The sequence below is a fragment of the Pelecanus crispus genome, chromosome 20 (genome assembly GCF_030463565.1).
Source record: "Pelecanus crispus isolate bPelCri1 chromosome 20, bPelCri1.pri, whole genome shotgun sequence".
Lineage (NCBI taxonomy): Eukaryota > Metazoa > Chordata > Aves > Pelecaniformes > Pelecanidae > Pelecanus > Pelecanus crispus.
This window is the reverse complement of record NC_134662.1, coordinates 4,873,340-4,899,581: the sequence shown is the minus strand read 5'-3', so window position 1 is coordinate 4,899,581 and position 26,242 is coordinate 4,873,340. Positions and strand designations below refer to the sequence as shown.

General features: G+C 45.3%; 1 protein-coding gene across 2 annotated transcripts in view; it reads left to right on the top strand.

The window, feature by feature from the left end:
- The window catches only part of GATAD2A (GATA zinc finger domain containing 2A), a 50,444-nt gene extending 29,735 nt beyond the window's left edge, over positions 1 to 20,709 (top strand). Inside the window, exons 4-12 of one of the 2 annotated variants that reach the window (XM_075723535.1) lie at positions 9,640 to 9,769; positions 10,312 to 10,443; positions 12,004 to 12,093; positions 14,175 to 14,306; positions 15,459 to 15,626; positions 16,480 to 16,759; positions 17,295 to 17,584; positions 18,457 to 18,643; positions 19,610 to 20,709. In XM_075723535.1, the coding sequence (XP_075579650.1) occupies positions 9,640 to 9,769; positions 10,312 to 10,443; positions 12,004 to 12,093; positions 14,175 to 14,306; positions 15,459 to 15,626; positions 16,480 to 16,759; positions 17,295 to 17,584; positions 18,457 to 18,643; positions 19,610 to 19,740 (1,540 nt within the window). In that variant the 3' untranslated portion in view covers positions 19,741 to 20,709. The remainder of the gene's footprint in view (positions 1 to 9,639; positions 9,770 to 10,311; positions 10,444 to 12,003; positions 12,094 to 14,174; positions 14,307 to 15,458; positions 15,627 to 16,479; positions 16,760 to 17,294; positions 17,585 to 18,456; positions 18,644 to 19,609) is intronic. The other variant, XM_075723536.1, reaches the window with a different exon arrangement.
- Positions 20,710 to 26,242: the final 5,533 nt, after the last annotated feature.

The following is a 26,242-nucleotide window of genomic DNA, read 5'->3' as shown; positions in this document are numbered from 1 at the left end:
TGAAACTGAAAACACGAGATCCTTATCAACTGCTCAGGAATTATTGGGAGGAGGATGGGAGCTGGTAAGAAAATGGGTATCTTTGATGTTTAATGGCAGTTCATCTGTAACCTTTACCCAACTTTTGATGCCTTTCTAAGAGAAATAACTCGGACTGCAAGAGCCTGATTACTTTCTCTAAATACTGCTTCAGCGTATGTAAAACAAGACCTCTTCTGTCAGTGTGTTTGAGGGAAAGTGATAGTTTTCAGCTTTCTCCATAAAACTTCTGCCAAAGGGAGAGTTACACAAGTTGCTCAGTTTGATATTTTGGAGGTGCTTATGTCTTGCACAGGAGCAGTTAATCGGGGTAACGCATGACTTCCACGTCAAGCAGTTGTATTGTGCAGACTAGGAGTAAATCTCTGAAGGTGTCTTTTGGCGTAATTGCTACCTGCTAATTAACACAGGTATGCGCGCTCTTTTTTTGAAGAATATCTAAAAAGATGGCTCCTACCAAAAATTGAATAAATTAGAACCAGGTATTCTGACTCTTTGTTGCAGTACTTGCCCCCACATGCATATACGCTCTTTGTGAATTTATAATATTTTTGAAATGCGTGCCAGTGTTTCTGCTCTGTTGGTGTCAGTCTCTGTTGCAAGATGCACAAACAGGATGGTGAACAAGGGGCTGTACGCTTAACTTTCCCAGCGAGCGTCTGGAACAGTAACACCTCTTCAGATGAGGTGAGAGAACATCCTCTCTCTGTACGGCATTCTTATTTCAAGTAGTAATAGGATATTGTTGTATTCAGTTCCTGCAAGGAGGGAGAAGAGGCTTCCCCATACAAAAAAAAATGCTTGCATAAGGAGGCGGTCTGATCCCAATTCCACTGAAGTTAATAAATATAATTAAGCATTTCATAAGACTTTGGAGAAGCTCTTTGGATACTGTTTGTAAGTTGGAACGCCTTTCATAATGCGTATTTTTTATAACAATTCTTAACAGAGAGGAATTAAACCCTAGGTCAGCTCAAATGACAAAAATGAGCCTGAATGATTCTGCAAACTTGTGGAAGTAAGGCAGCAGCTTCCCAGGCGCTGGGGCTCCGCTCCTGCATCGTGGTCGTGCCCTTGGTCTGTGCGTGGCTCCGCTCCCGGAGCATAAACGTGGCGCTGAGCACTTATCTCCAAGCGAATGCAATCTGAGTCTGAAGGTGCCTGCGATACGGAGGAGGCTTGTCTCTGGATGAGTCTGGTCCCTTGTATATATAAGAATACAACTGGCTTTGTAGGGACGGTCGGATCTTAATTTTCTAAGGATTTTTTTTTTTTTTTTTTAAAGTGTGGAACTTACCTTTCCAGACCTTTGATCTTCAGAGGAATTTAGCTTGCAGCTTTCATAAGACCCGTGTCTTTAAAACAGTTGAGCGGATTTTCTGAGGAGATGAAAAACGAGCTGTTGCTTAAAATGACCGAACTGCTACAAACTTCTTGGGTAAAATTCATGCTTAGTGATGTATGGTGTTTTGGCTTTTAAACTTCCTTAATGCTTTTAGAACTGAAAACATAATATTTTCCTTGGAAAATGTGGCCCGGCAATAATCACAGTTTAGCTGACGTAAAGCTGATTGAATGGATTATCTTTCTGAAATCAGTTGATTTTCAAGATTTGAAATACAAACCTGGCAATATCTCTGTGTTAAAAATATATTTCTTTTAATTTTTCTTTTCCCCCTAAACCTTGAAGCTAAATTTAAAAATAGGATCTGGTTAGAGCACATTTTCTGATGCCAGAAGAAACAGAAGAAAGTCTGTAGTGGTAGAAGTCTTTGATGAGAGGTCACGCAAGGCCAAACCAAAATCTTGCTCCTCTGCATGGCGTTTTTGCAGCACTGGGAGCTAGCTACACTGGTGTGTAATTATCCTAGACCTACTGCAGAGAAGGAATGGGAGGAAGGAGAGTCCCCCCTCTTGATAAGGACTTGTCTGGTTGCAGTGGGATGGTAAAACAGCGCAACGTGAATGGCTTTGCTTGCGAATACCCTGATTTACATCAGTATGCGTGCTGGAGGGGAAGAACATCTGTCAAACCTGGTTGAATCCTGAGGTCTGTCCGTGCTTTCAAGCTCTGCTTTTGCTTTCCTCTGTTCTTCAGCTCCTCTGTTCTTTCCTTCCCCTTAAATACATGAATTTCCTACCACGTTTGCCCTGCCTTGAGCATCAGTTGCTTCCAGCTGAGGCTGGGGCTTCCTCCTGGAGCTGTTTTTGGATCGTGCTGCCTGCTGCATCACATTGCATTTATTGTACTCCAGCTTCAGCTCCCTTCATCTACAGTACACATTCTGACCATTTTCCAAGTTTTTTTTTCTTTTTTTCTAGTACTATTTCCTGAACCATACAACATGAACCAGTTGCATACGCAGTACTGGTTAAGCTCATGATTTCTGGTGTACTCGCAGTAAGGTTGGCAGGGGCCGCGAGTGATCTTTCTGGATGCAGGCGTGTGACTGGCTGTCCGGAGGGAGCTGCTGTCCTCGGACAGCTCTGTGAGGACAGATTGTTCTCTCTTCTGGAGCAAAAGCGTCAGGACCCTTCAGGAGCAGCGCACTTATCCCAATTTTAGGAAACCTTGCTCGTAAATAGAGGTGTGGGGTGTTTACAGGCAAGGATGCTACTTGACCCTGTGAGCAGCCGTGTTGTGCCTGGTTATTCCGCTGTGCTATCTTAAATCCTCAAAATTATTGTAATCCTCCAAATAGATAACCTCAAAATATGTTTCACTTTGGAATTCCAAAAAGCGAGGCTTCTCAGTCATACAAGGAAAGGGAGAGAGAGAGGAAAATAGTTTTGTCACAGCACACAAGCGTGGTGGCAGCGGTGAGGGTGATACTGTTAATAAATACAAATATGAGAGTTGACTTCTGTCTGTCTGTCCCCAGTTCTTGCTTTGTCTTGTTGGCAATCTTGGGGTGAACGTGTCATCCGTAAAGCAGACTGGCAAACTTTTTAGGCAGTTGAACATCTTTCTGTTTTTCCTGTATTTTCTCCATTTGCCAAGAGCAGCAAATTAGCATATTAACTATCTCACCTGTATTAACTGTGGTTTGATCAAAACCAGTTTAAGGCTGGCCGATAAACAGAAATTATTCCTACAGATCATTTATCAGTTGGGGTCTTATTCATAAAAAAACCCCCACCCCAACCAAAAAAAAAAAAACGCCCATTCCAAAACCACTATATGTATTGTGTTGTCTTGTTACTTTAAGCTACAGAGTCTGGATTTTCCTTCCAGTGAAATAAAAGTCTGAATAAGCCAAAAAGTCTGCATTTGATACGTTTGGTTTATTTTCCACAAAAATTGCTTGCACCCATCTATTGTCTCCTGATGTGTGGTACACACAAGTATCAAATAAACCCACAGCTTTAAGCTCTTGCTTCTTGAAATTACATGTGAGCTGGCCTGACTTAAGCCACTGCTTGTTTGCTTAAATGAAAACTGCCAGGAAAGATGAGACTGAAGAGTTCGTAGGCATTAGTGCTCTCAGGCAAATAATCTATCTGAACTCTTTAGTTCCTGTAATTTTAGGTCTTGCTGGTTCTGATTTGTGTGCTTGATAAATGTTGCGCTGCTCTGGAACCTCAGAGTAATCATGTTCATTTTTGTTACACAGGATAATTAAAAATAACATCTCATAGAAAATGTTTTGAAATTGTCTGAAAGCTGGCCTAGTGACTGTGCTCTGAAACCCTTTTCATTTTAGGGTTTGGATGCAAAATTTTGGTGCTTTGAAGGATTTTGGGTCGGTTTGGGTTTTTGAGGGTGATGGGTTTTGGTTTTGTTTTTTTAAATCTGGCCAAATCACATTTAAAACTTGCTAAATGAATGGATTCAGGTCTGAAATTCTAACGTGTTCCTGAGCACATCAGGACGCAGCCTGCATTGGCTGACCAAACTCTCCACTTTACTGGAATTTATGGGGATCGGTGTTCACGGCAGTGCCGGTGAAGAGCGAAAGGCTCCTCGCTTCCCATTAGCGAGCCTGGAGATGTGGCGCAGATCCATGCTTCAGATCTCCTTTTCAGCTTGTGTATGGTGCATCTATGCCTCCTGGTATGTGTTGTACTAAAGGACATTGTGACAAAATTGATGCCGAAGTTCCTTGGGGAATTCCAATGTTTTATTTTAAATGCAGACATAGTTTGATTAAAGTTTCCTTCCTTTATGTTCAGAGGAAGGGATGAAGTTTGTTTTGCTTCAGTTTCGCGCCACAGTCACTAGATCCATTGCAGCTTCTTTGATTTGGGTAGATACAACAGCTCCAGGAAAAAAGAAAATCCCCACTGCATTGCTTCTTCTTTCCTTGTTTGTCTTCCTTCCTTGCCAAATATTTTTGGATGAGAGCATACAAGAGATTGTTGAATGGACTGAGGCAAAACTGTTGCATATTTGCTGATGCAGATGAAGCTGCAGTCTGAGTAACGGTTGTGATGCTTCCTTTGGTTTCTTCGGATGGACAGAACGCGTTGGGATACCGCAGGATGGGGCTGCAGGGGCTCTTGCTCCGCAGTGGGGGATTTCATGTTTTGGGTCCGTAGTTCTGTAACTTTAACCAAGTGAGCATTGCATTGATTTTATTTTTATCTTTTATTTTATTTTTTTTGGAAGAGTCATCAAAAGGGCATTTTAGGGCATGGGTGAGATCGGGTCTGTAAAAGGAAGCTTATTTTTCGTCTAAGGCTTCTGGGTCAGTACGAACAAATGCAAAGAATGCTTGTTGTGACACGAGAGCTCTTTTGTTAACATCGTGAAGCTCTCCGTAAGCTGCAGCGTGAGTCCTCTGAAACTAAACCCTCTACCAAAGCCAGTAGTTCCTGGGTGTCTCTTTTTCTCTTACTAGCGCTAAGTTTAAACTTTGTCTTCCTTGGTCATACTCCATTGAAACTTCTGTCTTGCAGGAAGGTGGATTTGTTAGAAAAGTTGAGTCCACCTCGAGATACCTTAGATCTCGGATGTATCATCTTCAAGACAAAAATGTAATTAATTTTTCTCTGGCCCAGCTAAGTGGAAGCGGAGCTCCAAGGCTGGATTCGGCTACCTGACCCTCTTCTTGCGTTCAAATCAACACATAAATACACAGTGTCCTCATGAGAAGGTGGCTTTTTTGTTTGTTTTTTTTCTGGAGTAGTTGTTGTGCTCTGAATTGCTACAGGATGCTCCAAGATACTAAGGAAAACTCTTAGAATAGCGTGATGTGTCTGTCCTTGTGCTCTGAGGTTTTAAAAGAGGATATTGGAGGAAGCGTGGCCTTTTTCTTAGGGTACTTAGGGACTTTAGGAGGTCAGCCTTTGATTCCTTACACAAACTTTCTGCAAGGTCTCTGTTAAATTGTGTTTTATTGCTGTGAATGCTTAAATGGGTGTACGTAACTGGGCAGCAACCCTGCTTTCATCTTGTAGCGTAGAGTCCAAATGATTGAGACAGCGACACTTATGAAAGCTGAAGGGAGAATAATAGAACTATGTCTTTATTTAGCTAAAGGATATGCCTGATGGCTTCAGAGGATAAAGGTCATAGTATCAGGGCAGTTATCCCAAATTATTAACTGCTGGTGGCAGTATTTTTCTGAAAGTGGTGATATTTCCATTGTCTTTCTTATTTTGAAACATCTGCTTTGAATTTTTTGCTTTACACACAGGCTAACAAAAGAGTAAAGCAAACTCCCTTTTGAAGGAAGATGGTTTTGCAGAGTTCTGGTCTGCATTTCTGGAGTTCAATCTTGTGCCACCTCATCCGCTACGCAGTTGGTCACGCTGCTGAGGATATGCATCCTGTAATACTGAAAATGAGTCGACTTTGTTGGCTGTGGTCAATAAGTATTGCCTTAAAAAAATACGTATGATCTCCCCGCTTCAAGAAGAGTTTTCCTCTCTGAGGTCGCACGTCAACAGACTCAAAATTGGTGTCGGTAGATGGTCCTAAATAGATACGACTATTTAATGCTTTTGTGGAAATACGTGGTTTTAAAACTCTGAATGCAGTGGTTTCTAATGCAGCTTTTATTAGATCAGCATCTTACAACGTAGCTGTCAGGAATATCATAATGCATCTTGCAAAACAGAGAAATCACATGGGTTCGGGGAGGCCCTTCGGTGAAGTGCCGTCTGTCGGGCCGTCCTGGTCTTGTCTCCTCCGGCTTCACAGCCCGAGCAAAGCACGGGGTTTACTGCAGAGCTATTAGGGGCAAGGTTTTCTTTCCTAGTTCCAGATTTCATATCATGGCCCTACAAAATGGCTTAGGCAGCTCTTGTTTGTGCAAAGCGGCGGTATCTTGCGTAGACGTTTTGTTTTGATGTCGCTCTCTCCCAAGTGCAAGGAGATACCTGGGGGCACCCCCCGCAGCAGAGGGGATCCCTGATCCAGGCTGCGGCAGCTCCTTAGCCCAGGTGCTGTGGGTCCCTCTCGGGAAGGGCTTTGGGAGAAAGTGCGTGTGGTACCACGGCTTGGCCGGGCAGAGCGACGTCCATGCCGGCTCCCGGTGCCCCGACACGGGCTGACGAGGGGTGTTCGCAGCAGCTGCCGGTGCTCGGTCGTGCATCCCGAGCACGGCCGGCCGCTCTCCCGCTGCTCTCCCTCTGTGCCCGGCTCCCCGGCCGAGCAATCCCAGGCTTGGCCAGAGGGCTGCGAGGTGTGCTCCCCGCTCCTAAATTTTGTTGTGGTGGTTTGTTTTTTTTTTTTTTTTTTTTCCAAAGGTAGAGTATTCAGGTTGCTGATGAATGCAGACTGCTGTTGATCACGCTTTGCTGCAGATGTCTCGCCATTCTGTTACCAGCACGTCGCTGAGCTAGTTCAGGGTGAAGGTTTTCCTCCTTGTGGTATCCCGGGAAAGCCCGAGGGCTGGCAGGCGTCATCTTCCAGCCTGGCCTTACTCCTCCAGCCTGAAAATAAAACTAGGAGGACTCCACGATGCAGTCTGACTCTCTTGGGGCTTTTTTTTTGTTGTGGTTGTTCTTTTTCCTCTTCTTTCTCTCTCCCCCATTTCTCCCTTTTTCCCTTCAAAAAGCCACCAAGCAGCCCTTGGTGCGGGTGCCCATGGTGGGCAGCGGGGACCCCGAGGGGCGGCAGGGACCCCCGGGCACGGCCGCTCCATTTTCTCTGCCGGCACCTGAGCCCGACCTCACCTCACAAAATGAAGGCCGGGCAGCACCGGCTGGGACCGGCCGTTGCCATGGTTTTCACCGTGGCAGGTCACGTGCCCGGCGTCTCACGTGACCCGGCGGTGGCCCTGGTGCGGGAGTGCCGCCATCTGAGGCGGGTTCGGACGTGGCCGCCCGGGCCGGAGAAGAACTGGCCCGGGGCGCGGTGGCAGCTCCCGGGTTCCACCAGCCTGCCTGCGGAGGACGGCGCGACGGCAGCCGCGCCGCGCTCCCCGCTGCTTGCCGAGGGGCGAAGCGGCGCCGGCGGCGGGGTTCTCGTCTGTTAGCCAAATAAAATGCTTCCCGTCGCCTCGCGTTGCGGGACGCGTTCGGCTGGAGCGTGTTGCTCTTTGCGGCCTCCCTCCCCGCAGCCGGTTCAAGGGTGGAGCTGGCCACAAGAGCCCTTCTGTTTCGGGAGAGGGCCGGTTCGGGTGGCGAACGCTGGCCGCTCGCATCCCCGCGTTTACGTGATTCCCAGCTTTTTAGGTAACGTAGCTTCCCGTGCTTTTCATAAGGGGTTTAACCTTAAAGTTCGAGGAGGAGCGGCCGGCGCTTGGCTCCGGTTGAGTCTCGGCCCTTCACGCGGAGCCGCTCGGGCTGTGCCCTGCGCGGCGCTCCCGGTGCGCTCCCGGTGCGCTCCCGGTGCGCTCCCTGCACGCCCGCTCTTCACCGCTGTGGCGAGGAGTTCACCGAGCCGCTGGGAGCTTGGCCCGACCCAGCTACTTCCCTGCGAAGAGCGACCTGAGCCGGCTGCGTGCGTTCAGATACAGGGGGGGAAAGCTGGAAATACTTCACCTGTGCCACTGTTCATTTGGAAACAACCTCGGAGAGTTTAAATGGCTCCAGTCTACTGGCTTGCTGTGCCCTCTAGAGGACACTCTGCTTTTCTCTTCATTTTTTCCGCTAACGTGGAAATTGTATTTTAAAAGCTGGTTTTTACAGTATTTGAGGACGGTTTTGCGGTATCCAAAGTACTGTTTGCCCTGCCCTGGGTGTTTACTGAGGTTGTGTGTTTCACGAACCTTATTGGGGTGCACAGCTTTTCGGCGCTGTTATTCACTGCGAATATCCTTTGCATCACTAAGATAATAAGGATTAATTTCTGTTAATCATTGAATTCCTAATAAAGGTGGCATATCAGTTAAGTCCAGAAGCTGCTGTTTAGTCTAAGAAGTAATTGCCTGATATTTAAAAGTACAAAGCTCATGTGCCACATCTCTTATTTATGAATAATACAAACCACACTTAAATATTTGCTTCATCTTGCTTCATACAAATTCTTTATCCATTTTGTCTAATGCATAAATGTAAGCCAGAAGGTTCTCACTGTAAACTTTCCTGTTCCTGCTTCTGGCCTTGGGTTACAAGAAAAACAAAACAACGACTTGTGTTACCTTCTCCTAAAATTCTTGCTGTCGGCCCTTTCTCAAGCACTGTCGTTGTTTCCTGGGCGGTGCAGGAGACTTTGTCCCATTCCCGTGCAGCTCCTGCTAAACCTCTCAGCAATCGCATGCAGCAAACCGTGCTCTGAAATACTTAGGCTTCGTAGTTTGAAGCCCGGATCCTGGTACCGGAGGTGATCTGACGGTCACCAGCTTGCGCGGCAGAGGGGAGGCACTGGCGTCTGTTGTCGCATCGCATCGTCTCTGTCCCTTTCGGTTCACGCGGTTTAGGATTCTGTTCCCGTGTGATAATCGTAGGCGATGGCGCCGAGAGGGGATTTATTGTCAGGAATTCCGGCGGAAGGTGCAGCCGTCACTCAAGACACTGAGCATTAAGCTAAATAAAGAGTTAAAAATCAATGTAAGTCTGGACGTGTTTCAGTGGTTGTTGATGGAGTTGCCTGGATGTGTCTGCGTTAAGGCTGTTAAAGGTTTCCGCTGTTAATAGCAGAAAAGGCTTTAGTAGCATTGGTATAGAAAGAAAATAATGACATAAAGTACTTAAACTTAGGTAAGTGAATAGGTGTGAATTGTTTGTGATTCCTTCAGATTCAGTAATTTGGGAGGGGAAAAGTCACAACTTACAAATCTTTGCATTAGGAAAGGAAAATGAAAAGGGGGGTATGGTTTTGCCTTTCAGCACGTTAAAGAGCAGCAGCAAGTGACCTGTTTGTCCCTGGATTAGGGGTGGGGTGGGGTCTTCCCCTGGTGCATGTGGAGCCCTGGACAGCCTCCGTGTCTTCTAAGAGGGGTGAAGTGGCTGATGGAAAAGCTGCTAACGTGCAGGAATTCACCATTCCTGTATGCTGTGGCTGCATCTTGCCTCATGGCACACTTGTACTGGGAAGCTTAGTATCCACTAGGAGAATAGAAGTTGATTGAACTCCTCCGTGTTTATTCAGAATTGAGAGCTTCAGGATTAATCTAGCAGGAGGTTGTAAATAATGTTACTTTGCAGCATGGAGTAGTTGTTTGCTTGTTTTTATTAACTCGTTCTCTGTATTTTTCTTTTGATTTGCAGTGAAATAAAGAGAGAAAAGAGAGTCCCCTCACCGGACGTTATAGTGTTGTCTGACAATGAACCTTCTAGCCCTAGAATGAATGGTTTAACAAAAATAGCATTAAAAGAGACCAACACGGAGGCACTCATGGTGAGTCATCTTGTCTTGACACTTTAAGTTGTGCCATCTAGAAAGAAGAAAACACACCACTTGCTCCTGCAGAGGCACTTGCGATCACAAGGTCAGGTGGATATGTGGTTTTATGAAGATGGATTTGCAAGCAGGGCATCCTGAAGCTGTTAAAGGCTGATGTCTTTTTTTCAGGCTCTTACCTCCTTGATTTTTATATGCTTCAAAAGTGCACCTTTTTCAGAATTGGCTTTTTAGTGGACGCAATGCCCTTTATTCACTATGGCATAACACAGATTTGTTGTCCAGATCTTCACTCGACTTGGTTTACTTGTTTTGCTAGTGAAAGTATCTCCAAAACTTTTTTCTTTTTTTTTTTTTTTTCTTTGCGTTCTTTCTCCATACTCGGCTTGTGTCCATATATTGCAGGCATGTTGGTGATATTAAGACATGCATGACAATTACAATGCTGTGGGTTCTTGTTGTAACTTGTATGGTATCTATCTTTTCCCTCTCCCCCCTCCCTCTTCTCCCATCCTCTATTGCCTTACCTGGCCCTGCAGAAAAGCAGTCCAGAGGAGCGTGAGAGAATGATTAAACAACTAAAAGAAGAGTTACGGTTAGAAGAAGCAAAGCTCGTTTTATTGAAAAAGTTACGGCAAAGTCAAATCCAGAAGGAGACCACTACTCAGAAGGTATTTATTTTCATACAGATATTTATCATCTCATCTCTGGAAATGGAGGGAGGGAAATACAAATAACTGTGGTGGTTGCCATAACCTTTGGAACATAAGATAGCTATCAAATAAAGCATATCTCACTTTTCGTAAAATCTGTATGAAGTTTATAGTGGTTTATCCTGTTAACTATTCCTTTTTGTGGAATTCCTTTTTTTGTCTTGCCAAGACCAAACGACAAGACAGTTTAGCCTATCAACTGCATTCAAAAGTTGAAGACTTTTTTGTTAAAACTCAGATGCATTTATGAACGTAATATACTTCCGATTATTAAGCACTCCGTCCAGTCCTTAATGTCGCGTAGAGATTGCCGAGATACATTTGGAGGAGATTTGTGCGCATAATGAATGTGCTGACAGGTAGAGTTAAAGCGTTTGAACCCCAGGCTCTGGGAGCTGGCGGCCGAGGGCTGCGTTTTGTGCTGCGTGGCAGAAGCCCAGGTCTGCATTCCAGGTCTTACCAGGTGAAGTAAGTCTGCAGTTAGCCACACGCTTCCATCATCCAAAAATCCAGGCAGCCCCTGGAAGGAATGGTTCAGCCCTCCCACCCTGAACTCCCTTCCCTTCCTTCTCTTTTCTCCCCACCCCTCATCTCGCACAACCACGCGCAATATCCGGAGTGCTGGGAGGAGAACTGTTTTCATCGGGGAAAAAAAGGTCTACCTTTTTGTCCGAGCGGTCGCCTGGTCCGCTCGCTACGTGTGCCGTTCGCGCTGGCACTGACGGGTAGGGGTGGAGGGTGGCGGAGGGGAGCAGGGAGGTTGGGAGGCGAGTGGGCGTGCGAACACCCCACGCGCTGCTATCGAGGCACAGGCTAAATTTCAAGTATCTGTAACAATGGCAACTAAATGATTTTATCTTACAGCATGTGATACTGACTTGATGGATCTTGTGACGGGGGCGATGCATAGATTTGAGTGCACTTCACGGTGCAGATGGGTGTTAATACAGCTCTCTTGGCTGCTTTTGGTTGTTTTATTGTCGTCTTTCTCCCGGACTTCTGAGTGCTTCAGTAGATGGGATTAAAACTAATGCAAATACCTGCATCACTCAACTCGCTGCTGAACGCTGAGCCATGAGCTCTGGATGTTTGAACTAACTAGGGTGAAATGGCATGTTCTAAACTTCTTAATATCTGAAGTCTTTTTCCTAAACTTTTTTTCACTTTGCATTATGCTTGAACCTAGTTAGTTGAGACTAGTAGTAATGGTGGATAAGACTGAAGTGGGCTCTAAGCTGAGACTGCTGAAATAATTTCCGCATTGCTCTGCTTTTGGTGTTACAGACTCCTTTATTTTCCTGGTATAATCTTATCTATCCTTACCTAATAATTTCTTCATTTAAATACGTATGTTGAGATGCTTGGAGGAAGAAAGGGATGGGGGAGGGGGGAAGCCACAGTCTTTGAAGATTCTCTTACTGAGGCACAAGGAGGTAAACGCTTTTATTCCCTTAGCTTCTGTAATTCTGCTTACACCCTTACACTCGTCTGCTTTCTTTCTGGTTTTTCCTCTTCCAGCCTGCTGGTTCCTCTGGGAGTGCTGTGGCCACCCCTCCGCCCTTGGTGCGGGGACCGCAGAGCGTTCCTGCTGGCAAGCCGTCCCTCCAGGTCAGTGGGGCGGGCCAGGCTGCCAGGTTTAGGGCATGGAGCAGAGAAGAAGGTGCGCAGTACAGGAAAAACAGTCTCATCACGTTAATGGCCTGGAGCCAGGTGGAATTTTTTTTTTTTTTTTTTAAACTCCCGAAACCCCGCTATAAGCTTTTTAAGAATGATTGGGGTGGGAGATAGAAGTAGGATGTCACACGGAGATAACTCTCATAAGCTTATCTTTCAGCGGCTGATCATCCTGATCCACTCTGCCGATAAATACGTCCATGCTAGTACTAACGACCTTTGGCGAAAGAGGATGCCGTTTTATGTCATAGAAATATTGTGGCAGCCTGTTGCCGTACCCTCAGGAGACTTAATTGTGCCCTCAGTATGATTAACTGTAAAAGCTGAGTGAATCATATGATTTTCTCTTTTGGCTTGGTGGCTGAATGGCACGTGATGGTAGGAAAGATCTGGGTTCAGGCTAAATTAAATGCAACGTTGGAAAGCCTTGAGGAAGAAAAAAAAAAAAACAAAAAGCAGAGGTAATTGATATCTGTCAACCGAATCTTCCTCTTGATTCTAGTATCTTGTTTTGCTTTCGGGTGTAAAACATTTCTGGTTATTTACCTTGGGCTAATTCGAAACAAATCTCAAAATTGCTTCAGCACAAAATGCTTTCGCTTGGAAAATGGCAACTCTTCATTTCAAAATCCCCTAGAATGCTATACTCGAGGGAAGGGGTAAATTTGCTATCCATTTAGGAAACATTCACAAAACCTAAAGCAATCTGTCAGTTGGAGTAATCTCTTCCTTGAGGCAAGTTGCCTTCACTGAAGACAGCACTTTCAGAGGAACTGGACCACAAGTTAAATCTTCAGCAATCAGACAGTGAAACTTCAGTTGGACAGAGCAGAGAGCTGGGAGCTAAGAATCCAGAATTGAAGTTATTCTGTCTAATTTGCGGTGTTTGGGCAAATTAACCTAACCTCCAACTGCTTTTGCTTGACTGTAAAAAAAACTCTACTAATTCCTGTGTGTAGGAGTTGAGTTAACATTTGGTCTTCAGTTGAAAGGCGTAACAGAAGTGGATAAAACTTCCCACCTGCCTAAATATGTGTGCGTGTACACATGGTAACTCATGAAAGCGGGAGCTTCACAGCTTTTAGAAGTCTTTGTTCACAGATGATGGTCAGTTTGGGGCTTGAGTGAGGGAAGTGGCAAGATCTGTAAAGCCCCATGAATAGGGTGGAGAGTTCTGTTGCTCTTGAGCTCTGAGTGCTTCTCAGGCTCAGTTGCATAGCGTTAGTGGTCTGCAGGAATGCAAGTGATGCATGAAACCATATCACCTGGTGTAGCTCGTGAGAAACTTTGAGGGTTTAATGCAGTCTGCAGCCCAAAAAGCATTGGGCAGCAATTTTTCAAATTTCTTTAGCTGGACTCCTTTTCTTTTTCATTTTTCTAAAGCTTTCCCCTTTTCCTGTCTCTTTTTTTTCCTTCCCACGTACATGCACATGCCCAGTCTGCTCGCCTCCCTGGGTTCCTGCATCTCCAGTTCTGTCTGCCCTCTGCTTCTCCTTGAAGACAGCAGTTTGTATTTCCCCATTCCTCCCCTAAATACACTTTTTTCTTTTTTTTTTTTTTTTTTTCTTCCCTTCTGTTTTTGGACACTAACTGCACTGAAGCCAGCCTGGCCATCTCTTGTCCTACAGTACTTCCATGGCTCAAGACAGATACTGCATCCGTCACACCAGCCAGAGAGGAGAGCTGCCCTCGTGTGCCCCCGCTCTCGTACTCGGGTTATGGTGTGCCTCTGTGGGCTGTCTCGGTACCGCAGGTCTTGAGCTATTGAATTTCAGCAGTGGGAGGGCAGACAAAAATGTTGTTCAGGACTGCTCTTTACCTTTGAAATTCTGTGCAGGATGAGAGAGAACAATCCCCGAGTGTGTAGCCAGACTGCCATCGCGTCCTTACCTATGTCTGTACTGCCGCGTAAGATTTCAGATACTGCTTTATCGGCACGCTAAGCAGCAGAAGAGAGCATGCGTATAAACATACCAGAACACAACAATGCGAGTAAACTATTTTCTGTTTTGCAGACCTCTTCTACACGTATACCAGGCACTGTTATTCCTCCTCCCTTGGTCCGTGGAGGGCAGCAGACTTCTTCAAAACTGGGAACTCAGCAAAACACGCAGATAGTAATGCCACCTCTTGTCAGAGGAGCACAGGTAAGTATTTACCTTGTGGTAGATCTGCTCTGTTTTTCCCTAATGCATCTTAACTATTTTCTTAGTCATCTTTCTGCTTGTCTGGAGGGAACCTATGAAGTTCTTGCTGGAATTTCTTAATATGGCCAGATGTATTGCTACTGAAAGATCCTCATCGTTCCAGTTTTGCATATTGTGCTGTCCTATAACGCTTCCAGTGAAGCAAGAGAAAATCCTGTGGTGATGCAGAGTACTGTCTTACCTGCATCGCTGCTTCCCTTAGCTGCGCCAAAGCAGTTTGTTTGCCTTTATTATGAAAGTTAATTTACAGGCTTCCAGCTTGACCCGCTTTTTAGGAGAGCGGCAGCAGAGGAAATGAAACGCAGTCCCTCGTTCTTCCATCTTTTCCCCTCATTATTCTTTGTGTCGTATCAATTTCACCTTTTCAAATGCTAAAACTCGCTTTTTTTTTCCTCATTGTGTCTGTCTTGCGATTGAGTAAGAGCTGCTGAAATGAGATAGTCGACTGGAAGTCTCACAGTGCTGCTTTGCAGGGTCTTTATCACCTATAACAGAAAACAGCGGTGTCACTAAAGGAGTAGGAAAGCAATGTTCAATTTGATACGTTCTTCTGAAATTACGACTTCCATGGGATACCAGGAAAAAAAATTTTCCTTGTTAAATGAGGATTTATTTTGCAGTAAAAGGTCTGCTTTTATCTGTTGCATAGCCAGCATTAAGGAGGAAGGTAGAGATTTGGTATTTCATTTTCTTTCTGTTCTGATTATGGAGAAAAACTCATTCTGAGAAATAGCTTTCCTAATGCCTTTAAAATGAAGCAGGCTTAACAGCTATACATTTTGAAAGAAATTTGACTCAAACTTAGAGGTTGGAGTTTTTTTGGCACAGCTGTTTTGGCCGTAATGTCATGGCCTCACATACAAGCATCTCTTTTCAGTTATGTTCTACTTGTTTCATTTTGACAGAGGGAAAGGGAAAAACATCGCATTTTGACGCAGATGTTAATTATCACGCTTTCTTTGCGTTCCCTGCCTTGCCTCATTTCCACTGTCTCATGTCATCCCATTCAACTCCCACCGCTTACTTCCCGCTGCCTAATCCTCCCCATCGTTCATGGCACCATTGCATCAGCCCATTTCTGTGTCTTCCCAGCAAATCCACAACATCCGACAGCACTCCAGCACGGGGCCGCCTCCGCTGCTGCTGGCGCCGCGGGCATCGGTCCCCAGCGTACAAATTCAGGGGCAGCGAATTATCCAGCAGGGTCTGATCCGCGTCGCCAACGTCCCCAACACCAGCCTGCTTGTCAATATCCCGCAGGTGAGTTCCGTAAGATGTTTTGTGCCGAACATAACATCCGTCTCAGAGGAACAGATAAACGGTTTTAATGACTGATTGTCTGGTTACTGTATCTTAAGTGGTGTGGCCTGCTGTCATCTAACTGATGCGGTTGTTTATTACTGCTCCTTGTTCTTCCCATGCACTCCCTTTCTCTGTTCACATTCACATAGGAATGAGGAAAAACATTACAGAGTATTGGGAAGAAGTTACGTATTTCAGTGAACTGAATTTTGTGCCTCATTTCACATTCGGTATTTCAATATGAAGCTGTCCATTAGAAATTCCCCCCCCCCCCCCCTCCTTAAGAAGTGTAAATGAGCGTTCTGGTAAACAGCTCAGAATGGGTTGGCGCTCCTGTTTGAAACACCAGGAGATACTGAAGCAGCAACTTAGCATCTACCCCTGATACTGGTGTACAAGTGTAGATAAAGGAAACAATTTAAAGTCAGTGCTTTGACAAAATCATACGGAAAAGGGCTCCTTTTGGGTTTGGTTTTTTTTTTTTCTTTAGAATTTCTAAAACTGCCTTATAAAAATGGTCAGTAAAGAAAAAGTTCTTTAGAAAAAGAATTAGAGCGTTAGATGACGGGTGCAGTGGTGCAGCGACCGTATGTACTGTGGTCTGCTTGGTCGCCTCCCGAAATCAGATTTAGAGGCAGGTGGTCTGGTCCAGCCCCAAGCAGCCAGCCTTCATCGCGCGCAGACAGCCCCGCGCAGCGGCAGAGCCAGCGCTGCTTGCCTCCCTCCCGTCCCTCGGTGGAGAGCAGCACGCGTCTCGAAAGCACCGAACCATCTGGCGTCCGTCGCTAAGCTGTGTCGTGTTTCCTCCCAGGCTTCCCCAACCTCAATCAAAGGTACAACAGTGACGTCTGCTCAGGCTAATGCTACTACGACCAGCGCTGCTTCCATCGTCAACTCCAACGACTCACCGGCCAGCCGGCAAGCCGCCGCCAAGCTCGCCTTGCGGAAGCAGCTGGAGAAGACGCTGTTGGAGATCCCTCCTCCCAAGCCGCCTGCGCCAGAGATGAACTTCCTGCCAAGCGCAGCCAATAACGAATTTATTTACTTAGTCGGGTTGGAAGAAGTTGTGCAGAATTTGCTGGAAACTCAAGGTGAGATAGCGTTAATATTGTTTCTCAAAGGCGAGGAGAGAACCTTTCCCGTCTGGATTTTAGCTCAATAGCAGGCGGCGAGGAGTTTCAGGCATCGCAGGATTAAGTTGACATACTCTGTCAAGTCTAGGGTTCACTTCTTTCAATACTTTTCAAACTGTTTTAACTGTAAAATTCTGAAATTTCACAACATTATGACATCTCATAGGCTAGGCACTGATTGTAAAGATTTCTCTAGCATGCATCCAGTTCTCCCTGGAGCTGTTGACTTCCTGTCAGCCACTTGTTTGTCCATTGCCACTAAATTCTCTAACCAGTATCTAAAGAAGTATCTGCTGGATACCTACGCACGCACTCACAGAAGCAAAAAGTTTAAAGATTTAGTAATGCAAAAGGCTTCAGACTGAGGGGAGTTGCGGGTGGAGGGTTTGCTTTGCGGGTTCTTTTTATGCTGGAATATTCTTGAGGTTTCTCAAGTATTATTTGTTCATAGAAGCCACAGGTGGAGGTGAGCTAACCTGGTTGTGTTCTCCAGGTAAAGTTTCGGTTCCTGTGTCATCTCGTGAGCCCTATATGTGTGCTCAGTGTAAGACTGACTTCACCTGCCGTTGGAGGGAGGAGAAGAACGGAACCATTATGTGCGAAACCTGCATGACATCAAATCAGAAAAAGGCCTTGAAAGCTGAGCACACTAACCGACTGAAGGCTGCCTTCGTAAAAGCACTGCAGCAAGAGCAGGAGATTGAGCAAAGGATACTGCAGCAGACTGCGTCTCCCGTACAGACCAAGTCAGACCCTATAGTGCAGCACCACTCGCTCAAGCAGGTAGGGCTCCGTCCAGCAGCAGCCAGGTCTCGGTGACGGTGGGGCAGGGGTCCCGTGGCTCCAAGCACAAGCGTTTGGTATGCAGGCACGAAACTGATGCATGAACTTGCTTTATTTAAGCTCCCCTGTGTGTGTGTTTGAGTGTAAGCTTAAAACCAGGCTGGTTAAAGTAGTTTTTGTCAAGTGGGGACCTGATACTTAAATTACGTTCTGAAGAGCAGAAGAGAGCGATGTTTTTCCTGCAGAGTCATTGTAATTATCCAGGGTGTTTAACTCATATCCTGCAAAGTCTGATCCTGAATTTTTTTTAGGATGTACCAAATGGAAAAAGGAGCTCCGGTGCCAAACATACAAGAGTGAATTGATCCAAGATAGGGAAAAGGGGGGGGGGGGGGGGGAATTGGCTTGAGCCAGAAACACATCATGTTGCTTGTGAAGTTTTAAGGTGATGGTAGCAACCATCTGTGACAGGGACTGGATCTTGCACACCTTGTAAAAGCACCTTTCAGGTGCAGGAAGACAGAAGCTGCTTAAGTGCTGCTTTGAGTTGAAATAATGAAGGTAGTGGTTATTTAGGACAGGGAAGTGGAGGGCTGACTGTGCGTGGAGATGCTTACACAGCACATTTTTTGCTGCTTTGCAGTTGATTATAATTCCTCATCCTTACAGGTGCTTTCAGAAGTAGAAAGCTGATTCTTATTTTGTTGTAGAGATGTCTTTGGAAGTTTTCAGCCCTGAAACTACAGTAATGCATTCCGGGCTTGGCAGAAGCAGCCAAGAAAGGAGAGAGGGGCAGTAAAGATGCATCGGGGCTGTTGTACTTGAGAGACAGGACACTGCTACGCCTGTCTTACCGTTTGCTCTCTTGCCAGACTTCTAGCCAGATGTCTCGAGGTCCTCCTGGAGCTCCGCGAGGAGTGTTGCATGCATTTAGCCAGTCACCCAAGTTGCAGAATGCATCGTCTGCAGCAGCACTTGGGAGTAGGCCAGGTAAGCATGCTGAGAGACCTGTCAGCAAGGGCAGCGCTGCCGCCTGGAAGAAGACTCCCATCAATACAGGTAGATTTTTCTCTAAAGTTTTTTTTTTTCTTTGTACTTACTAGCTGCACTCTGTCCAACAATCATAGTTCTTTGGGTAAGGATGCTTTCTCTTTGACACTTCCTGCATGAAAGCCTGGTGGTACCGAGGCTTTGCTCTTAGTATCCTTGGCACTTGCTTTTGAGGTTGTTTATGCTCATCAAATGGGGCGATCAGGTGGTGCTACCAAACAAAAACTACTGCTTTACACATTTATAAATAGACTAAATAGATGTAATGTCAGACTGTTCATCGTTGAGTCTGTGCGCACAGCCAGTACCGCGCTGCAGGAGTTTGTCGTAAGTTTCTGGGATTTTAATTCAGTCGTTTAATTTTGACTGGTGTTTTCTCTTTGCTGAAAGCCACATACTGTAAATAGATGGTTTTGCTCTAGGTAAGGCTACAGTGCACGCTCCCAGCATTCCTCAGGATTTGAAATAACTAAAGCTGTTACTTTGAACAAATGGAAATTATAAATTCTAATCTAATCTTTTTTATATATATATATATAAGAATCTGACTTGAGAAGAGTCGTTTGTTTTCTTAAATGATAATTAGGATCTCCAAGAAGGAAACACCTGTAGCAACTAGCTCTTTTGTGATCTACGTTCTTGCCCAGTACTGAATGGTTTTCTCTTGACTTTTTTTTTTTTTTAAATTCCTGACAGCTTAATTTATCATTTAAAACGTAATTTCATTGCAGAGAGCTCTAGCCTGCTCGAATCTTCATTTCTGGTACAAAATCTTACTCCTGTTTGTTCGGATGATTTTGGAAGCTTTCCTCTTCGGAAGGTGTCTGACCTTTGTGGCCAATAGTGCCCCATGCTTCCTTAGATGATCCGATTTCATGTGGGTGAAATGAGAGTAGTGTGTTTTTGCCACTGTTTTGTCTCATGTTTGTATCATACTGTGACACTTGTTCTCTCTTCTCTTTTATATCTTGTCAGGTGGGGCTTTACCTTTTGTTAATCCTAGTTTAGCTGTGCACAAGTCGTCTTCAGCAGTAGACCGCCAGCGTGAATATCTCCTGGATATGATTCCCCCACGGTCCATCCCACAGTCCGCCACGTGGAAATAATGCAGAGGAATGCCCGAGAGGAAGACTTTTCCTGTTTCTGCCCTCCTTTTTATACCACATTACAGTGGAATCTGCTTTAATCCCAGCTGGATATGCCCCAGGCTTTATAGGATGCAAGAAGACCACTCCTCATCCCATCGAGTGCTGCTGTCCCTGCTATGAAAAAATGACACCACGTGGGTGGGAAAGACTTAAGCTCATTTGGTTATCAGATTCAGATTCTTATGATTGACTGATGATGAAGGCTGTCAGGGAAGGGGAAGAATTTTTTTTTTTTTTTTTTTTTTTTTGGCTTTATGTATTTAGTTTGGATTTTTTTTGTCACCAGCACAAAAGGAGGACTAAACGACTCTCTGCCTTCGGTTTCTTTATTAATAACTACCCATTCACCAGGAACATGGTGTTCGTTCGTGATCGAGCATGGATTGTCAGTTCAAGGAGAGAGGAATTTCAACCCGATCTTGCAGATGCATTTAGTGAGCCGAGTTCATGTTTGCTTTTCTTCCCTGCCCCTCCTCCAGCTAGGAAGGCAGTCTACAGATTATAATGTTTCCAAATCTTCTGGTGATGACCTAATGATAAATAAGTGCAAACTCAAATTCCAGTTGAGTATGGTTTTTTTTCTAAGGGACTGGCTGCCACCAAAATTTGTCTGGTAGGTGGGAACCAGTGCAGGAGTCTCTCACTTTTGTTGGATTCTGTTTTGAATAGACTTTGAACTGTTGGTAGTCTAAAATCTAATTTACTGAATAGACAAACACCTTTGTTCGGTCTTTCTAATCCAGCGAAGAGCAGTTGGGCCTTTCATATGTTCCCAGAGACTTAAAAGTGAAACTGGTTTTGATTATTTTCTTTTTGGAGGGTTTTTTGTTGTTGTTGTTTTGAGCAATTTTACTCAGAAAAAAAAAAAAAAAAGAAAAGAAAAAAAAAATAGGAATTCCAGAAGCTGCACGCAATCAGAAAGGGCGAGTGGAGGGCGCAGAGGACCGGGAGGCTGCCGTCAGGTCGCAGGCTCCTTCCTCTGCCGATACCCGCCGAGAAGCGGCCGTTCCTGGTCCGTGCCGTTCCTGGTCCGTGCCGCGGTGGCCCGATGGCCATGCCAGCACGCGTTGGGCACGTTGGGGGCAGGACTGCCTACCTTGATCCCTCTAGAGCTCCGTTCTTCCAGGTGTACCAAGCATGCTCCTCTGTCCATCACTTCGGTATTTCATTTTTGATAGAGCTTTAGGTAACCCTGCTTTAAGGACAGGTTTCTATGTGGTTTTAGTATATTTTGGGGATTCCACAGGTTAAACCCAAATCCATCAGGTCCAATTTTTTTTCTTTCCTTCTCGTCATCTTCCCTCCTTCTTCCCTGTGCTTCTCCCAAACTAAAGTTGAATTCAAGTGGCAGAAATACATGCCTTACTACTTATGTTGCATATCAGTACTAGAAGTAGTGCTGATAAGAATTATTTGCAAAATTATATATATATATCTATATATCTATATATAAAAGAAAAGGGGGGGCGGGGTTACTATTCAGTCGATGCTGAATCTATTTTCTTAGCAGTTGCTGTTAGATCTAACTTGAAACCAATAACTGTATAGGGTTGTCCCCCTTCAGATCTAACTATTGCATAGTGAAAAAGAGAACTCGTTCATTTTAGCCCCTCTTCTGTTGTGTGAATATCAGTATTTAGATACTTTGAAAACTGTTCAGTAGTATAGAAAAACCTAGTTTTGCAAAATGGTATCTGTTGCTGTATAAAGCCCTAGAATTTCAATTTGACTTTGGTTTTTTGTTTGTTTTACAAATGTGTATGAAGAACTAAATGGGGATGAGAGGAATTGGTTTGAGTTTTTAATTTTTCTTTTCATTCCAAGATATTTTCAATTGGGAGATGTGGAGAGAGAAATTGAGTGCATTTTATTTTTGCACTTTGAAATATTATGAAAAAGTTTCAGTTCCTTACCCGTGTGGAGTTTTTTTGGGTTGTGGGTTTTTTTTTTTTCTCTCTTCTGACAAATGCCTGCATTATCTCATCATTGATGCAAATGTCTAGCACTGTTAAATCACCTGGAAAGAGTGCATTTGTTTAAAAAGAACAAGCAAAACTTCACAAACTAAAATTCACATCCCTTTTTGGGAAGCCTGGAGAACTTCGCAATTTCTTTCCAGTGTTGGGGTAGCTTTAGCTTCAGCTGATGCTGGAAAAAAGGGGGAATGGAAAGAGGGGCAGAAGTATTAAACTTGCCTGTTTTAAAAGCTATGTCAAAACCGTTTTGGATACCGCCAGTTCAGTACAGCAGCTTGTAAATTTTCATTTCAGCACAATGGATAGGGGAGACTTAAAACAAGCCTTAAAATAATTGAGAAGACTTATTTTAAGATTCGGAACTAAAAATAAAAATGAGTCTGCACATACTGTCTTACAAACGTCGCTCCCTCAGCAGTGCTAGACCGCAATCTGTTTTCGTTTAATGTAGAATAAAACCCCATAAATACGTCTTACGTATTGGGGTAGAATTATTTTGAAGGCTTTTTAAGTGAACAGAAAATACTGCGTGGACATTAGGCTGTCGGGATTCAAACCAGTTTTGACATCGTTTTTAACCTGTGGTTCTTGGAGTGTTGCAGGTAACTTAGAGGATATATTTATTGCATATGTGTTTCTGCAAAGTTTTAGATAAATGCACGGGGAAGAGAGCTAAGTGGTACACGGGTGTTAAATGCCAGAAGAATTGCTTCTTCCTTTGTAGTCAGAACTGCATATTCAGTTGAGTAGTGTTGAACTGGGCTAGTTAAGGTACCATGCTAGGTTTAGATAGTTGTTAAAACACTTGCTGCAGTCTTTCCAAATCTCCTCCTTCCCATCTGTATGCTCCCCTTCTTGCAGGAAAAAAAACCCAAAAAAGCAACAGACAAACAGAAAAGCTCAATTAGAGGGAATATTCACATAATGGTGTTATGCCCTAAAGGTTAAATTGTTTGGGAATTGTGAAGGAGGGGGGTTAGACACGCTTTTAAGAACAAATCTTTGGTTTATTTCTACTGCTGTCATGTTTGGGATTCCTGCCTCCATAAGGGCTATTAGTTCTGCCGCAGAGCTGTCTGAAAGTCACCTCATCAGCCCACTCCTGGAAAAAAAATCTTACTTAAAGCTCCCTCGGAACAAGAGACTGAACGTGCTGCTCGACAGTCGAACCTGTAAATCGGTATCATTCAGGTGGAGTATCCGGCATCGTGTCCTGTTTTCCCCGACCCTCCACTGCTTCGCTGCAAACTGCTGCATGAGCTGGTTTGACATTGCTCAGATGCTGCTTGCTTCCCCCTCTCCTGGGGAGAGGGTTAGAGCAGCGTTGGTTCTTGCAAGCCATATAACCTTTCTTTGAGACGTTGCGACTACAAGATTTTATAATATAGTAATAATGAAAATGACTATTGTACTTAGATTTTAGCAACTTGTGAAATAAACCCCGGATTTTCATTTGAAACCCGTGTTGCAATTTGGGAGCTGTGTGGTTTTTTTTTTTAATTTTATTTTTTTATAACCTAATTTATTATCTGTTTGATTTCTGAGCGGTGGCGAGATTGCAGTCCTTTGCTCAGAAACACGGCAAGTGGCCTGGTCGAACCTTTTATTTTTATAGCGCAGTCGACTTGGATGGCTTTTCCAGTTCGTGTAAAGGGTGACTTTGCTGATTTTTGTATTCTAGGGATACCTGTAAATGGCATTCCGGCTGTAGTAGTGGGGAAGACTCTTGGTTAATCTTAAATTTGAGATAGTTTGGGGTTGGTTTTTTTTTTTTCTATAGACATTTTTATTATCGTTTTAGGGAACTGTTCATTTACTTCTGAATTCTCAGACCTAGTTGTCTTTTTTTTTTTTTCTTACTAAGGAAAAAAAAAAAAATTACCAAAGTACAGTTCAGAATGGAAAATGGGGGACTTGGGCTGCAGAAGTGAGTAGAGCAGAGCAGGCTTAGGCAGGTCTCGTCAGAAACCTTATTTGGCTCATTTGTCACTTTCTCCTTTTGGAAGGAGGGGGCACAGAAGGCATTTTTTAAAATAATAAATATATAAATATATAAATATATATATATATAATGCAAAAAGACCTCAAGGAACCGCAGTAGTGTTTGTCTGCTTAAGGCAGAGTTACGCTGTATATTGCATTTAGCGAAATAACTTGCATTGTGCTTTTTTTTAAAACAAGGGAAAAAGAAAAAAGAATTTATAATCATCTAACAAAGGAGTGTAACAGAGTAACGTTACGCCAGCGCAGGGTATGTTTTTGTCACTCGTATTTATTGTGACTCTAAATCTTTGATAATAAAACGAAAATTTAAAAAAAAAAAAAAAAATTTCCCACTAAAACCTGATAGTCAGTCTCAATGGCGGAAGAATCTGAAATCAATAACTGTATATTGTATTGTGAGGGATTTTTAGTATTTGAATGACAATAAACAAATGGACAAACTGTTGGGTCTGCCTCTTATTTCGAGCACAGCGGGCTTGAGGCGCGCCTCGTCTCGCACCGCTCGCGCAGCGGTGAGGATGCTTGCGCTAAGTTGTGGCCCCGCTCCTTTCCTCCGGGGAGGACGCACGTTCTTCCCCCGAAACGGGTGACGGGAGGAGAGCAGGCGAGGAAGGAGGAGCTTGATGCCTGTGTGGGATTTTGCAGATGGAAATTCAAAGCCGCAAGCGGATTAAAGGTCCTCACGGATGCCGTCGCTGGACGCAGCCGGGGCACGCGCGCTCTCCGGGCGGAAACGAGACACAAACGCCTCTTCAGCCCTGCTCGCCATGGAACCGCTGCTCTCTGCCCCTCGCTACCCGCGGGCTTATCCGTCCTGCGTGTCCTGTCCTAAGGGCTGGACCTCCCCGGTAGACAAGCCGGAGAAGATGAAACAAGCTGCCTGCGCTCTGCCTGCGTGCCACGGCGCCGGCTGGGAGCTGGAGAGCTGCAGCTCTGCTCGCTCTGCCGTTCCAAACCAGAAATTTAATCCCGTGTTCCTCCTGAAATAGTTGAATGCATTGGTAAGTTGAGTTAAATACCCCAGGATAACTCAAGAACCCGGTGGATCGCTACCCTCTGGGAGGAGAAGGGGGAGATTTAGATTGCAAACTTGAACAAGAACATTGCCAGAATATTTCTGGCCCCAATTCTGGATTAAAAAAAGTTGCTGAACGATGCTCCAACGACCTGGGAAGAGCCGCAGCCAAGGCGCACAGCGAGTCCCGTCACGCCTGGGTGTCTCCTGGTGCAGGCGCTTCCCCAAAGCCGCTCTCGTCGTCTCAACTCGCCGTGATTTGCAGCAAGGTGAAGAAACGGGGCTTTGCCGACAGCCGGTGCTCCGGAGTCGCTTGTTCGGAGGGAGAGAGGGAAGGAGGGGCACGCTTCCTGCTCTAGAACAAATCCCAGCTTGAAGGGAGGGGAAAAATACTGATTTTCTTGTTTGTTTTTTGTTTTCAGCTCAGGTTTCCGTATGCAGCGTGTCCATTTGCATTGTCACGGGCAAGACCACGATGGTAACTCGGGATTCATGCACGTGCTGGATCGAGCCCTGGGCCTCTCTGTCTGTGATACCGGGCTGGAAACCCCGCCGATCCTCATCGAGCATCCCGGCCTCATCCTGCCAGAAATCATCTGATCGCCCTTTCCAGCCGTGGTCCTCTGCCGCAGGCTGAGCCTGCAGTCAGTGGGAAGATGCTGTTTCAAGGGAGAGGCGATGGTTGCAGCCTGGCTGTGCGCTGGCGAGCCTCCCTGATGGCGATGCCTGCATTCGCCAAGGGTGAAAAGCGGTTTGCTCTGGCTGAAAGCAGGAATAACTCGTTTTGGCGGCGTAAAACCTGGTTTTGGAACCACAAGAGCCAGTGCGATGGGAGGAGTGTGTCCCACAGGTCCTGCTGCCAACGTGCGGGCGGCAGAGTGGCGAGGAGGAGGAGGAGGAGGTTACAGCCCGGGGCAAAGCCCCTTCCCTGGAAGGGAAGCGGTGTTTTACGAGCAGATCTGCGCCCACAGCCGAGCGCAGCGTGGGCAGAGCCCGGCCCCCCCAGCCCACCTCTCCCGGCTCCGCTGGGCGCGACTGGGTCAGCCTGGACCCCAACCCTCCGCTGTGTTCGTGCATGGTTGAAATGTTTGACCCTCGTCAGCAGTGGGGGGATTTTCTGGGGGACAAGCTGCTTTTGACCTTCCAGAATTGGAAAAGTTTCTGAATACGCAAGTTCAGGAGCCAGTTTAATTCACGCTATTTCATTTTCCTCAAAGCTGTTTAATTGCTGTGCTGGTGAAGGCTCTTACCGAGGAAGTCTTTTTATGCAAAACTGCTGAAGTGCGAGCTGTTAACGCCAGGCTATTTCGGTACCAAACCCATCAAGCTGCTGTGGATTAAAGTGGTAGAAGACGGCAATATCTGATCCTGGCAGGCTGCGGGGATGACATTGCGGAGCGCTCCTGTGCCACAGGTTAGCATCTCAAAACTCACGGAGGTAATTCTGTCGTGCTAATTGTGCGCG